The 14,796-nt window shown below is 44.8% G+C and overlaps 1 protein-coding gene across 1 annotated transcript in view; it reads right to left on the bottom strand.

The window, feature by feature from the left end:
* Positions 1 to 8,530: 8,530 nt before the first annotated feature.
* Positions 8,531 to 14,796, bottom strand: part of vasna (vasorin a) — a 30,296-nt gene continuing 24,030 nt past the window's right edge. The window contains exons 2-5 of the mRNA XM_038979351.1: positions 13,256 to 13,491; positions 12,378 to 12,937; positions 11,938 to 12,165; positions 8,531 to 11,815 (exon numbers count right to left, since the gene is read on the bottom strand). Coding sequence (XP_038835279.1) covers positions 10,631 to 11,815; positions 11,938 to 12,165; positions 12,378 to 12,937; positions 13,256 to 13,469 — 2,187 coding nt within the window. The 5' untranslated portion in view covers positions 13,470 to 13,491 and the 3' untranslated portion in view covers positions 8,531 to 10,630. The remainder of the gene's footprint in view (positions 11,816 to 11,937; positions 12,166 to 12,377; positions 12,938 to 13,255; positions 13,492 to 14,796) is intronic.

The raw sequence follows: 14,796 nt of genomic DNA, 5'->3' as shown, positions 1-14,796 counted from the left end.
ATTGCATTATTCTAGACACCGAACCCCTTAACCCATGCATCAAAACACCAGACACTACTCAGGACTTGACTTTCCTTACAGCCATTCCATGTATGCTAGCAAGTCAAAATGAGAGGAAAAACATATCATTCAGAATAATGAAAATGCACAACAGAAGAAAAGGAATCACACAAGAAACTCGACTGTCTGCTTTTAACACTATTCTTAATGCTATTCTTAACAAACATCCTCAGCCAAGCATCCAACAGTCTTTAGAATAAAACATGCTCTTCTTTCACAAAACACACAAACATAAACTCAGCAACTCAGCATGTGTAAATATTTGCATGAACATAACAAGATTCATCATCTGAGACATAAACTGAACAAGTTCCACAGACATGTGACTAACAGAAATGGAAAAAGGAACAAAGGGGGGGTCAAAATGAACAAAGGGGGGTCAAAATCAAAAGTAACAGTCAGTATCTGATGTGGCCACCAGCTGCATTAAGTACTGCAGTGCATCTCCTCATGGACTACACCAGATTTGCAAGTTATTGCTGAGAGAAGTTACCCCACTCTTCCACCAAGGCACCTGCAAGTTCCAGGACATTTCTGGGGGGAATGGCCCTAGCCCTCAACCTCCGATCCATCAGGTCCCAGACATGCTCAATGGGATTGAGATCCGGGCTCTTCGCTGGCCATGGCAGAACACTGCCATTCCTGTCTTGCAGGAAATCATGCACAGAACGAGCAGTATGGCTGGTGGCATTGGCATGCTGGAAGGTCATGTCAGGATGAGCCTGCAGGAAGGGTACCACATGAAGGAGGAGGGTGTCTTCCCTGTAACGCACAACATTGAGATTGCCTGCAATGACAACAAGCTCAGTCCTATGATGCTGTGACACACCGCCCCAGACCATGACAGACCCTCCACCTCCAAAATGGATCCCGCTCCAGAGTACAGGCCTCGGTGTAACGCTCATTCCTTCAACGATAAACGGGAATCCGACCATCACCCCTGGTGAGACAAACCCGCGACTCGTCAGAGAAGAGCACTTTTTGCCAGTCCTGTCTGGTCCAGCGACGGTGGGTTTGTGCCCATAGGCAACGTTGTTGCCGGTGATGTCTGGTGAGGGCCAGACATCTGGTGAGGGCCCTAGGACCATACGTCAGGACTACCGGGCATGATGACTCCTTGCTGTCCCCAGTCCGCCTGGCCTTGCTGCTATTCCAGTTTCAACTGTTCTGCCTGCGGTTACGGAACCCCTACCTGTCCCAGACCTGCTGTTTTCAACTCTTAATGATCGGCTATGAAAAGCCAACTGACATTTATTCCTGATTATTATTTGACCATGCTTGTCATTTATGAACATTTTGAAAATCTTGGCTCTCTCTAATTCTCTCCTTCTCTCTTTCTTTCTCTCTCTCGGAGAACCTGAGCCCTAGGACCATACGTCAGGACTACCGGGCATGATGACTCCTTGCTGTCCCCAGTCCAACTGGCCTTGCTGCTATTCCAGTTTCAACTGTTCTGCCTGCGGTTATGGAACCGCCACCTGTCCCAGACCTGCTGTTTTCAACTCTTAATGATCGGCTATGAAAAGCCAACTGAAAATTATTCATGATTATTATTTGACCATGCTTGTCACTTATGAACATTTTGAACATCTTGGCATAGTTCTGTTATAATCTCCACCCGGCACAGCCAGAAGAGGACTGGCCACCCCTCATAGCCTGGTTCCTCTCTAGGTTTCTTCCTAGGTTTTGGCCTTTCTAGGGAGTTTTTCCTAGCCACCGTGCTTCTACACCTGCATTGCTTGCTGTTTGGGGTTTTAGGCTGGGTTTCTGTACAGCACTTCGAGATATTAGCTGATGTACGAAGGGCTATATAAAATAAACTTGATTGATTGATTGATTGATCTTTCTTTTGGTGTTTTTCAGAGTCAGTAGAAAGGCATCTTTAGTGTCCTAAGTTTTCATAACTGTGACCTTAATTGCCTTCCGTCTGTAAGCTGTTAGCGTCTTAACGACCGTTCTACAGGTGCATGTTCATTAATTGTTTATGGTTCATTGAACAACCATGGGAAACAGTGTTTAAACCCTTTACAATGAAGATCTGTGAAGTTATTTGGATTTTTACGAATTATCTTTGAAAAACAGGGTCCTGAAAAAGGGCCGTTTGTTTTTTTGCTGAGTTTACAAAGATCGAGGGAAGCAAAAATGTTTACTCACCAGTAATTTCCTGAGGAATTTGGAAACTTAATTTAAAAAACCTGCCCCGTCTGAAAACCACAATGGCTGCTTTGAGCCTCTCAGCTGGAACAATGGTGCTGGCGCACAATGCCACCTGCCAGGAGGAAAATAATCCCTTCTTTCTTCATCCCTTCTTCATTATCGTAAATGAAAGTAAGAAGAAGGAGGGACCACACAGGTAAGAGAGTATCGGTACATTACACACACACCACCACTACAACCCAAAGGGCAAAACCTGGTCCAATCAACTTTCCTTCCACGTCATTTCAACCAAACAATTCAAAGTGACGATGTTGAATCAACGTGGAAAACTGATTGGATTTGAAAAAGTCATCAACGTAGGGAATGTCGCCCAACGTTTAACCTGAATCCAATGACATGGTGATTTTTTTGTTGATTTCAAGTTGAATTCACATTAGTTGACAACTCAACCAAATGTAAATGAAAACTAGACGTTGAACTGACGTCTGTGTCCAGTGTGAAGTTGTTAAAGTTACAACACGTATGCATTAGAAAGTCTGGTTTTATCTCTTGTGATTTTTAGGCCTAGCTTAGGACCCTATTTAGACTTGAGATAAGTTGACTTGATATGGGCTTAAGTCCAAAAATGCAGACCCATGTTAAGTCTACTAACTGAAGTCTGAATCGGGCCCCTAGTCATGTATCTATATGTATGTTTTCAAGGCCTGACTATTGACGACCCAGTGATATATTTGCTGGTCTGACTACTGCAACCTGCCATGTCATCTCCACAGCGTGGCTGACTCACATACCTGAGACATGAGTCCTGCTCGGAACAGAGCAGAGGGGAGTTCTGTTTCTGTCCATTTATTTGGTTCCCATGGAGACAGACACAGAACAGGATGCCTGAGAAGGACTGGAGAGAGACAGTGTGGTTTTGGAAAGACTTCTCCACCCAAAGACCACACAAACAGAGCACTGTACACTGATTAATCTAAATAAATAAAACGAACAGATGGGCCCCTGACAGCGTATCACACTTCAATACAGCAGTACCCTGCTCAGAAACTACAAACTGCATCAATGATTTCCTTTCAAGTACATTCAGCCCAAACCTCCCTGACATAGATTTGGCTGTGAATAAATGTAATGAGATCAATCGTAAAGGAGCCACAAAAGCAAATGTATTCAAAATAAAAAACAGTGCTAATTGGAAACCTCAAAAAGAGAAATGGTTTAAGGATATTTTTTGTTGTTGATCTTTATCAAATAGAAAACATCACAAACCACAGGATAGAGACGTAGGGCAACAATATTGTGACACATTGAGAGAATATACAAACAAAGCCTCAGATGGAAGCATTTTGAGAACACTGAAAGCGATTGAAGACTCCATTGATGGACACCAGTTGTGGGAGAAATGGAATGGTCTAAATGGACAACAGAGGAATGACCGGAACATGCAAAACATTTGAAAAGATCACTTTGAAAGTATCTATGGAATAATACCATCAGAAGACCTTACTTTAAACCCCCAAAATATGCAAGGAAAACTCAGCTCTAGAACACACAATTAAAAACAACCAGAACCCAATTGACTACCAAATTACATACGCTGAACTTTCAACAACAAAAAGGCATGTAGCCCTGATAGCATCAGGAATGAAATGCTTAAACAGAGTACTCCTGAGTTGCAGGATGCCTTATTCAAACTATTCAAGCTGGTTTTGGAGAGTGGCTGCTTGCCTGATACTTGGAACCAGGGGCTCATAACCCCCATATATAAAACAGGAGACAAATTAGACCCTAATAACTACAGGAGAAAATGTGTCACCAGTAACATGTGGAAACTGTTATACAGACCTTCCTCACACAACATAACGCACGGGTGTGTCAAACGACTCTTAAGGATTAAGTCCAACCCTGTTCAACGTCTACTTCAACGAAGTAGCAGTGTCGTTGGACCGATCTGCAGCTCCTGGACTCACCCTCAAAGATGAGGTCAGATTCCTGCTCTATGCAGATTACCTTGTTTTACTGTCACCAACAGAGCAAGGTTTACAGGAACAACTTAACATTATTTGGGAATACAGCAACAACTGGGCAATCAACATGTATTTCCAGAAAACCAAAATTGTGATTTTCCAGAAAAAGGCCAGGAATCAGAGCAGTGGAAACTCCTTCATGGTTAAACACACCATGGTTGAACATGCCCAATGTACAACTACCTGGGACTAACAATCAGAGCCTCTGGTGGATTTGTTCTGGCAGTGAAAACACTAAAAGAAAAAGCCTGCGAAGCATTTTATCACAAATAATTATTCCTATCCAAATCCGGTGCTAAATATTCAACAGTGTAATTTTACCAATTGTACCATATGGAAGAGTGGTTTGGAGTCCAACCTGTAATTACGATTATAAGCATTGAGAGAAAAACCCAATAGAAGATCTACATACAGAATTCTGCAGAATTATCTAAATATCCAAAAGAAAGTACTAAATGATGCAGAGCGAACCGCTGAAGATTCCCATTAATTGTAAAGGACACTCACATTTAGTCACCATTTGAAATTAAGCCCCAAAACATTCTTGCAATTCAAAGCACTGGACACCCAAGAGGAAATGTATTTACTAATGACATAAAGCTGGGAATTATTTAACTGTAGTTCATTATCCTCATTGCATTGTACTGTACTATACTGTATTTACTGAAATGCTGGACCACTATACTGCTTTGGCAATATCTACAAATTGTATTTCATGACAATTAAGCAATCGGAGAGAGAGAAAGGCAGAGGGAGAGAGAGAAAGAGAGAGAGCAAAAGAGGGAGAATGAGGGGGAGAGTGAGGGAGAGAGAGTGAGGGAGGGAGAGAGAGGCGGAAAAGAGAGAGGGAGAGAAAGAGAGAGAGAGACCTTTGAGTCTGTTTACTGTTTTTTGTTAAAAACAAATAGTTTCTTCTCACTTTTGTTGATCTATTTCACTTGCTTAAGCAATGTAAACATATGTTTCCCATGCCAATAAAGCCCTTAAATTGAATTGAGAGACAAAGAGCGACACAGAGAGCGAGAGAGAGAAGTGGTGTGTGTGTTTTCTAATCCTTGTAGGCTAGTACTGGTGGGTACTACAGTCATTTACCAATCTCCCCACAAAGCAAACAACCAGGACTTTAATGTATTCATTTATAGGATTTAAATTGTCTTATGTTTGTCATATTTTCCCATTGGCAAAACCTTCTTGATGATTTAGGAAAAATACAAGAACTTTTGTTCTTTCCAGTAACCAACACAGCGTCATAAACCCATCATTTGGGGTTTGGAGTAAGAGGTGGCGAGGAGGTTGAAAGGGAGGGGGGATGCAGTGAAAGTGTGCTTGTGTGTGTGTGTGTGTGTGTGTGTGTGTGTGTGTGTGTGTGTGTGTGTGTGTGTGTGTGTGTGTGTGTGTGTGTGTGTGTGTGTGTGTGTGTGTGTGCGTGCGTGCGTGTATTCCTAGCTATAATTTCTGGGAATGGCCTTGCAACAAGCTGGCAACACACATCTGTCTGTCGTTCCTTAAATCCCCAGTCAGTAGGAAAGACTGACTAATGCCCTAATGCTTATATTACTAGGGTCATTAAGCACTGTGTGTAACATTCAACCCGTATTTACTGTATGAGGACCTGAGGTGAAGTCATGTATTAAGGTTATGTACAGTGTATAGTATGTACAGTAGTGAATGTGTTTGGTCCATAATGACTACTGTGGGGAGTTTAAAGGGGATTTAGTAACTGATGTAATGTGTAGTGAATGTGTTTGGTCCATATTGACTACTGTGGGGAGTTTAAAGGGGATTTAGTAACTGATGTAATGTGTAGTGAATGTGTTTGGTCCATATTGACTACTGTGAGGAGTTTAAAGGGGATTTAGTAACTGATGTAATGTGTAGTAAATGTGTTTGGTCCATATTGACTACTGTGAGGAGTGTAAAGGGGATTTAGTGACGATGTAATAAATGTGTAGTAAATGTGTTTGGTCCATATTGACTACTGTGAGGAGTTTAAAGGGGATTTAGTAACTGATTTAATGTGTAGTGAATGTGTTTGGTCCATATTGACTACTGTGGGGAGTTTAAAGGGGATTTAGTAACTGATTTAATGTGTAGTGAATGTGTTTGGTCCATATTGACTACTGTGGGGAGTTTAAAGGGGATTTAGTAACTGATGTAATGTGTAGTGAATGTGTTTGGTCCATATTGACTACTGTGAGGAGTTTAAAGGGGATTTAGTAACTGATGTAATAAATGTGTAGTATGTGTATGTAGTACGTGTGTGTACTGTACTGTAGTATTTGTGAGTGTTTTATGATACACTTGGTCTCACACAATGATGTATATGTCTATGGTGTCAATAACCTAAAAGACAGAAGCCCTGTTTATACCTGCCGTTAACATGCGACCTTCATTCTGATCTTGACCTGATCTTTCTGTTTACACTTATAAGATCTGATCACAATCAGATCACAATGCTTCTTGTAATCGTGTGCACGATCTGAACACAGTCCACATGCTAGAACAAGGTATAAACCAGGCTAGAGAGTCACTGACCAAGATATGACCAATATATTTTTTTCATATTCTTTTTTTTATGTCATTTCATATCCAAAACATAAACACTTTTTTACAGAAAAACAAAACATTAAAATAATAAGACAAAGGCTTTCCCAAAATGAATAGAGAACGTAACAAAGCAAGTTGAAAATATTTCAAAAATGTGCGGTCCCTCATGCTACAGTATATAAAGCTGTATAGGATTTCTTCTTCCAGTTGAGGTTTTAGTGAACAGATATATGAGCGTATGGTTCTTGGTTTCTGTTGGATGATTGAGAGCATGAAGAAAGACAGTAAAAGAAGGAGAGAAAGAAGACAGGCAGTAGAAAATAAGATGGTTGATGGAGAATAGGGATGAATACCTGGGCTGGATTAAAATATTGAATGTCCTTTTTTTTGGCCACACACATATATATACATACATATATATATACATATATACATATATACATATATACATACATACATACATACACACACACACACACACACACACACACACACACACACACACACACACACACACACACACACACACACACACACACACACACACACACACACACACACACACACACACAGAGAAACTGTTTTCTAACTACCAAGACATAAACTGGTGTAGTGAGATTGTAGAGTATGTCACAGAAATAGGCACATGTTCCTTACGGGTAAGTGTTACAACAACAACAACAGAGAGACAGGCAGAGAGAGAGACAGACAGGCAGAGAGAGAGACAGAGAGACATACAGAGAGAGAGACAGAGAGACAGGCAGAGAGAGAGACAGAGAGACAGGCAGAGAGAGAGACCGACAGGCAGAGAGAGAGACAGAGAGACATACAGAGAGAGAGACAGAGAGACAGGCAGAGAGAGAGACAGACAGGCAGAGAAAGAGACAGACAGGCAGAGAGAGAGACAGACAGGCAGAGAGAGAGACAGACAGGCAGAGAGAGAGACAGGCAGAGAGAGAGACAGAGAGACAGGCAGAGAGAGAGACAGACAGACAGACAGAGAGAGAGACAGAGAGACAGGCAGAGAGACAGGCAGAGAGAGAGACAGACAAGCAGAGAGAGAGACAGACAGGCAGAGAGAGAGACAGGCAGAGAGAGAGACAGACAGGCAGAGACAGACAGGCAGAGAGAGAGACAGACAAGCAGAGAGAGAGACAGGCAGAGAGAGAGACAGACAGGCAGAGAGAGAGACAGACAGGCAGAGAGAGACAGACAAGCAGAGAGAGAGACAGGCAGAGAGAGCGACAGACAGGCAGAGAGAGAGACAGAGAGGCAGAGAGAGAGACAGACAGGCATAGAGAGAGACAGAGAGGCAGAGAGAGAGACAGACAGGCATAGAGAGAGACAGACAGGCAGAGAGACAGACAGAGAGGGATCAAGAAAAGAAAAGAACAACAACAAAAATGAGAGAAAGAAAACAGAAAAAGAAATTGAATGGTGACACATTTGTACTTCCCATTCTCCAAGACAGGAAACAAAGATAAATATATCAGAACGGCGTGATTTACATTCCGGTTGAACTTTTCATTCCGTATGAACTTTTCATAGTCTAGTTGGCTGCAGGCAAGCAAAACAGGCCCGAAAACACAGCCAAGAACCTTGCTGACCGAGACAAAGGGAGGGGTGAAGGAAACAAAAGAGAGAGAGAAAAAAGAAAAGGAAAGAGAACGAGAGGAAGAAAATAGAATAAAGAGAAAAAGAGAGAGAGAAAGAGATGGGGAAACAGGGAGAGAGAGAGAATGACAGTCAGAGAGAGAGAGGCAGAGAGATAGAGAAGCAGAGAGAGACAAAAACAGAGACACAGAAAGAGAAAAATAGAAAGAGAGAGAATAAAACAATAAAAAGCTACTGAGGATCTCATTGGCTAACTGCGGCCATATCTTCAAAACGCCACAGTCAGTAGCAAGTCAAGGAAATGACTGGTTTCCACTCCTTCGACACATATAGTAAATTGCTCTCAAAGTCTTTGAACTCTGGTGCTTTTTTCAGCATGTGTGTGTGCCACTTTAATGGCTCAGGGTTTGCGGTGACAGAGCTTTGAGGACAGTTTTGGAGCTTGAGCGTTCAAAAAGAGACTAGGTTTGCGTCCCAAATGGCACCCCAATTCTCTAAAGTACACTACTTCTGACCAGGGCCCATAGGACTCTGTTCATAAGTAGTGTGCTATGTAGAGAATAGGGTGTCATTTGGGACAAGGATTGAGGTTTCTGGAACTAACCGTGTCCTTATGTAGCTTTGACAGGCTATTGTAGTTGGCAGACTGGTTTTAGACAGTAAAGAAGAAGAGTGTGGGAGTTTAGAGTTTAGAGTCTGTGCTGTTTCTGAAACTTCTTATTAACATTTACTTGGTGAACAATTTTTACATGATCAAAATTTGAAGCGTTTTGGGTAGGGGTAAATTGAATCTAAATTCAGTAAATTCAGGTGAATTGGAAGGACCTATTTAACAAAGGAAAACTCATCTTTAATAGTAAATGAACCCTTTCAATTCTAAACTTTCTGAATTGAAATTAAATGGACCCCAACCCTTTGCCGTGTCGAGGGAACAGCACAATTCAATACAGCATCAACATTTCTGACTACAACAAGACTGGAGAAACAGCATGACAGCAACAGAGAAATCAACGATAAAAAATACATACAAAACACATTACAAAAACATCATATGGAACCTGCTCGACAACAACAATCTTCAAATAGCGTCCGTCACAGCTACTGACCACGCCACTAAGGACAGAGGCTGCGTCCCAAGTGACACCCTATTCCCTATATAGTGCACTACTTTTGACCAGAGCACTAGTCCTTTCCGACTGCATTCGTTTTCTCCGACTACTTGCCTGATAACTTCTTTATTGAGGAAAAACGTACTCACTACGACTGTGATATGTGGTTGTCCCACCTAGCTACCATAAGATGAACGCACCAACTGTAAGTCACTCTGGATAACAGCGTCTGCTAAATGACTCAAATGTCAATTTTAATGGTCAAAAGTAGCACACTTAAAGGGAATAGGGTCTCCTTGCCTTTTCTCTTCATTTAGTCCACATGCCTTTCACAGCAAGTTGATCAACCCTGGTGGGGGTTGATAATACCAGTTCGTGGGGGGGGGGGGGGGGGGCTGTAGCAGGATGAAGGGAAATCTGACCGGTGGTAATGTCGTCTAAAACTGTATTCTGTCCGTGGTACCATCTCTACAAAATCAGCATTTCACTACCTTAGGTTAAGTCTCTGGGAAGGGCTGTAATGTTGCAGAGAGTTTCTCTTCAGTGCAAGTTCTGCCAGGGGGCAGGTGGGGAGGGGTGCCTCGTTCATTTCAAGAAGTGCTGAACAGTCTACAGAGCACACACACACCTGTGTTTCTATCTCCACCTCTACTCCTCCAAACCTTGACTCTGTGCCTTCCCCATACCTCCACAAACCCCGCTCTCCCAATCTCCTGATCCAGCAACAGGATTGTAACTCATTCAATGCAGTTCTTTTAAAAACATCAACATTTAAAAAATAAAAGCATCATTATTACAGCATATCATGTCAATGCAAGAAGGCACTTCCGTTTTCAGTCCGATTATAAGATAGACCCTTTTTGGCATGGCGATTGCACTTCAGGTTTCAATACTTGTTACATTTCTATCAACTTGAACTCTGCTGGATGAGCTAAAACACCCCCCTTTCACTGCCCCATAATGGTAGAGTCCTCCCATCCACTTAGAGATAACGGGGCGTAGCGTTACCCTCTACAGGGGTAGTTACTTCTGTTCCATTCCATAGCTCTGAATGTCATTGAGTGCATTGAGTCTCATTGAGAAATATTAAGAAATCCATTATGACAACAGACTGAGTTTCTAGAAATACGATGGCTTCAAGGATGCCACATTATTATTCGATGGACAGTGCCCCTGTCCCTTCATGAGGGGGGCCTCATATTCTAAACCACCATTTTGTGGAAGGGGATGTGACGATCCGCCATTTTGTGGCTGGGTCAGGGTGGAGGTGTGACAGGGGGCGATATCCGCTCCCTTGTGGGGAAGGGTGCCCCCGTTCCCCACGCCGTTCTCCAGACAACCCTTAAGGCCCTCCAGTTCCATTGATCCCATCTCACCCCCTTCCAGTGCCATGTGAGCCCGTCTCCTCCGGAGGAAAAGAACCAGGATGGCCACCACCGCCACCCCCGTGACCAGGGCGAGAGCAGCCAAGGCTGGGATGAGGGTGTAGGTGAGCTGGCTCTGATCATCCACCTGGGGCTCCAAGGACGAAGCTTGGGGACCTCCCTCGGTACGAGCCTCCATACAAGACCCTCCCTCGGTAGGGCTACCTCCACCGCCTCCACCCCCGTTCACCCTCTCTGCCAGGGGGCTGGCGCACACAGAGTAGGTACAGTTGGGCCGGAGCCCTCGCAGGGTGTATTCTGGGTATGAGGCGGGGACGCTGAGGGACATGGGGCGCCGGTCGGGCCCTGAGAGGTTCCGGTAGGTCAGCTTAATCCCGCGGATGTGCGGCCTCGTCTCGAGGAAACGGTGCAGGTCGAGGAGGATGGACGTGGAGGTCACCTGACGGGAACTGATGTCATTGGGATCAGAGGTTACAATGGGGGCGACCATGGATGCCAAAACCTCTGGTGCGGAAGTTTGGAGAGATGGCTGGTTGTGGTTAGACGACTCCAGGTTCTCGCAGTACAGGCCCAGAGTTCCGCGGGGACAGAGACATCCAAGCTGTCCCAGAGGATCGAAGCGGCACGTACCCCCATTGAGGCAGATGTTCGGCGGGCAGATGTGGCCCTCATCCCCCTGGTCCCTGAAAGCGGAAGTCGGAGAAGCTGGAGGAGGGGGACGACTCTCAATGTCTGTCTCCGTTGAGGATGGTTCATCACTAGGGAATGGCGGAGGTGGGGGGATGGCGTTGGTATGTGTGTTTCCAGGGGATGTAGTCGGAATGGGGGGTGCGGAAGTACTCCCCTCCCCTAGGGCATTCGTCATGACAGTGGTCGTAGGTGGACAGCCGAAATCTGGATGGTCCAGCTCCGCCAGCACCTTCAAATCAAATCAAACTTTATTTGTATCCCATTTCATACAAGCCAGCAACTAAATGTGTTATACAGGAAAAATAAATAAAATATATTTAGTATTAGAATGACAAAATATTAAGACAATACCTTGCCAGCATTCACTGGTGGGAAGTGACACCTTGTCTCCTCTGTGCGTCCCAGATCCACATTCTTCTCTTTCAGCCAGCCAGGGAACCAGGCCAGAGGACAGAGACAGTTGAAGGGATTCTCGGCCGCCGTGAGGTGCCCCAGCCTGGGGAAGAGCTGGAAGAAACCCTGGGGCAAGCCCTGGAGGTTCAGCCCACTGATATCCAGCTCCTGGAGACCCAGCAGACTCTGGAAAAGAAGAAGAAAAAGAAGAACACTTTATTGTCCAATGTTCACAAATGATCCCAACCCCACTAAAAAACATACACAGGCAGTTTGGATAGGTTGGACCAGAGGCTTGACATAGTAAATCCCATGGAGCAGTTTCAGGGAATAAGCCATGTGTTATTGACCCATCAATTACAGGAATATTTGACACATTTTTAAGAAAATGTATTTACCTGGAAGTCCTCGTTCCGGAGCTCCCCAATGGGGTTGGCAGCCAGGCTGAGCCTGATCAGCCCCCGGGTGGCCTTCAATGCTTCAGGCATCCCCTCCAGCTGGTTCTGGGACACATCAAGGTCATGGAGGTTCCCCAGGGAGGCCATCAGATCCGAGTCCAGGGTGGTGAGCCCCAACGCAGCCACTTTGAGCGACTCGAGGTGGGGGGTCTGGAGGTCTTGGGGACCCAGCGTCGGGAGAGAGTTGAAGCTGAGATCAAGGAGGAGAAGCCTGGGGAGACGGAGCATTGGGAGACCGGTCAACTGGTTCCCCTGGAGCTTCAGTTCCAGAAGATCCTCCAGAACCTCGAAGGCATCCGATTGGATGCTCTTGATGCGGTTGCCGTGGAGATACAGCCTCTCGAGTTGCACCAATCCGGAGAAGCTATCCTTGGAGATGTGGGTAATGTAGTTTGCGGACAAATCGAGATTCCTCAGCGAAGATAGCGTTTCAAAGACACCATCCGGGACCTCCGTGAGTTTATTCTGGGACAGGTCCAGCATCTCCAGTTGCCCCAGGCCTAAAGAAGAAGAAGATGAAGATTACTTTATATTCCAATGCATACGGATTTACAATGGAAAAACTTGTGTTCTACTTTATTCCAAACCCTCGAAAGACAAACATACAGAGGTTGGAAAGGTTCAAGCAGAGGGTAGCAGTTCAGGGGTCAAGTGCCTTGCTCAAGGGCACAACAGCAGGAAATGGCATCCAGGACACTGATCCAGCAACACTCCATTTGCCGGCCCACTCCTAAACAAATATTTTCCTGTCACACATGAGATTAGAACTGGAAACCTTCCAGTTGCCGGCCCACTTCTCTAACCTGGACGCCACCTACCTGTGAAGTCATCTTGGGCTAAAGTATTGATGCCGTTCTGGAAGACGTAGAGATGTTTCACAGAGGAAGGGAGGCCGCGGGGGACGACCGTGGAACGACGCTGGATGCAGAAGATGGAACCCTGGGCCTGACAGGAGCAATCCTCTGGACAGTCACTGGAGAGAACAGAGGAAGAGGAGGAGAGGAGGAGGAGGAGGGGGAGGAAGGGCGCCATGGTGGTGGAGTCCTTGTGTAATCTGAAACACAAAGAAAAAGAGAGATGTTAGTGTTGGTTGGTTGAGACTTTTCTGGGAAGGAAAATGTGTCATATTTTCAGAGTAACGAATCAGCAGCGGTCAAAAACCTGGACAAGATTAAATCATTTATTTCTGAGCATCATTTCCACACGCCCAAGTCTATTGGCTGTTTCATGCTGTCAGAGTCTGATTATTCTTATCCTTAAATGTCAGTATTCACGCACAAACACACAATCCAAGCCATCAAAAAACTTCCCCTTCCCAATCCACCACAGGAAAGAAATCTCCCGTTGTTGCCTTCCCTCATGACATCAGAGAACACAACAAGTAGAGTCAAACACAGACCCCATAACCTCTCTGACTGGGTCTCCCTCCCTATTCCCCTCAACCAGAGCATACAACCATCACCCCATAGAGACTGCAATGTCACTGTGATGAAACCCTGCCCAGTCACACACACAGCCCCTTCATAGTGGCTACATTCACTGTATGCTTGGTGAGCACACACACAGTGGGCCTGAGTCCTGAGCGAGGTCCTGTCTTAGCCCACCCACAGTCACTCCATCCTGGGATGATTGAGAAGCACGTCTAGCCTCTCCCCAGTGTTTATGGCATTGGTGTGTGTGTGTGTGTGTGTGAGTGCGTGCGTGTGTGTTTATGGCATTGGTGTGTGTGTGTGTGAGTGCGTGCGTGCGTGTGTGTTTATGGCATTGGTGTGTGTGTGTGTGAGTGCGTGCGTGTGTGTTTATGGCATTGGTGTGTGTGTGTGTGAGTGCGTGCGTGTGTGTGTGTGTTTATGGCAGTGTCTCCAGCCCATGAAAACCGCCCTGGCTTTAAACGGCTGGACACCCACGAACCTGGCTACTGCATACAAACACAAACTATGGCTTTGTGAGAGTGTATGGAGTGTGTATCACACACACAGACACGGATGTATGCATACACTCCCAAACCTGCAGACACAGACACACACACACTTCTTCATACAAACTTATGGACACATACATGGCTACTTCATACAAACACATGCTTACTCAAAATGTACTCACTCACACACTTTTGCCCATACACCCCTAGTCAGACACATGGTCACCATAAACACAGACCTTACTATGTTGGCTGTAAGAGGGGGGGGGGGCAAAATAGAGAGACTAATTAACAGAGAGAGAGTGAGAGTGAGAGAGAGAAACATAATATGACATTTGAAATGTCTCTATTCCTTTGGAACTTTTGTGGGTGTAATGTTTACTGTTAACTTTTTATTGTTTATTTCACTTTTGTTTATTATCTATTTCACTTGCTTTG

This window comes from Salvelinus namaycush, chromosome 39 (genome assembly GCF_016432855.1).
Source record: "Salvelinus namaycush isolate Seneca chromosome 39, SaNama_1.0, whole genome shotgun sequence".
NCBI lineage: Eukaryota > Metazoa > Chordata > Actinopteri > Salmoniformes > Salmonidae > Salvelinus > Salvelinus namaycush.
This window is presented reverse-complemented; position numbering and strand designations above follow the sequence as displayed.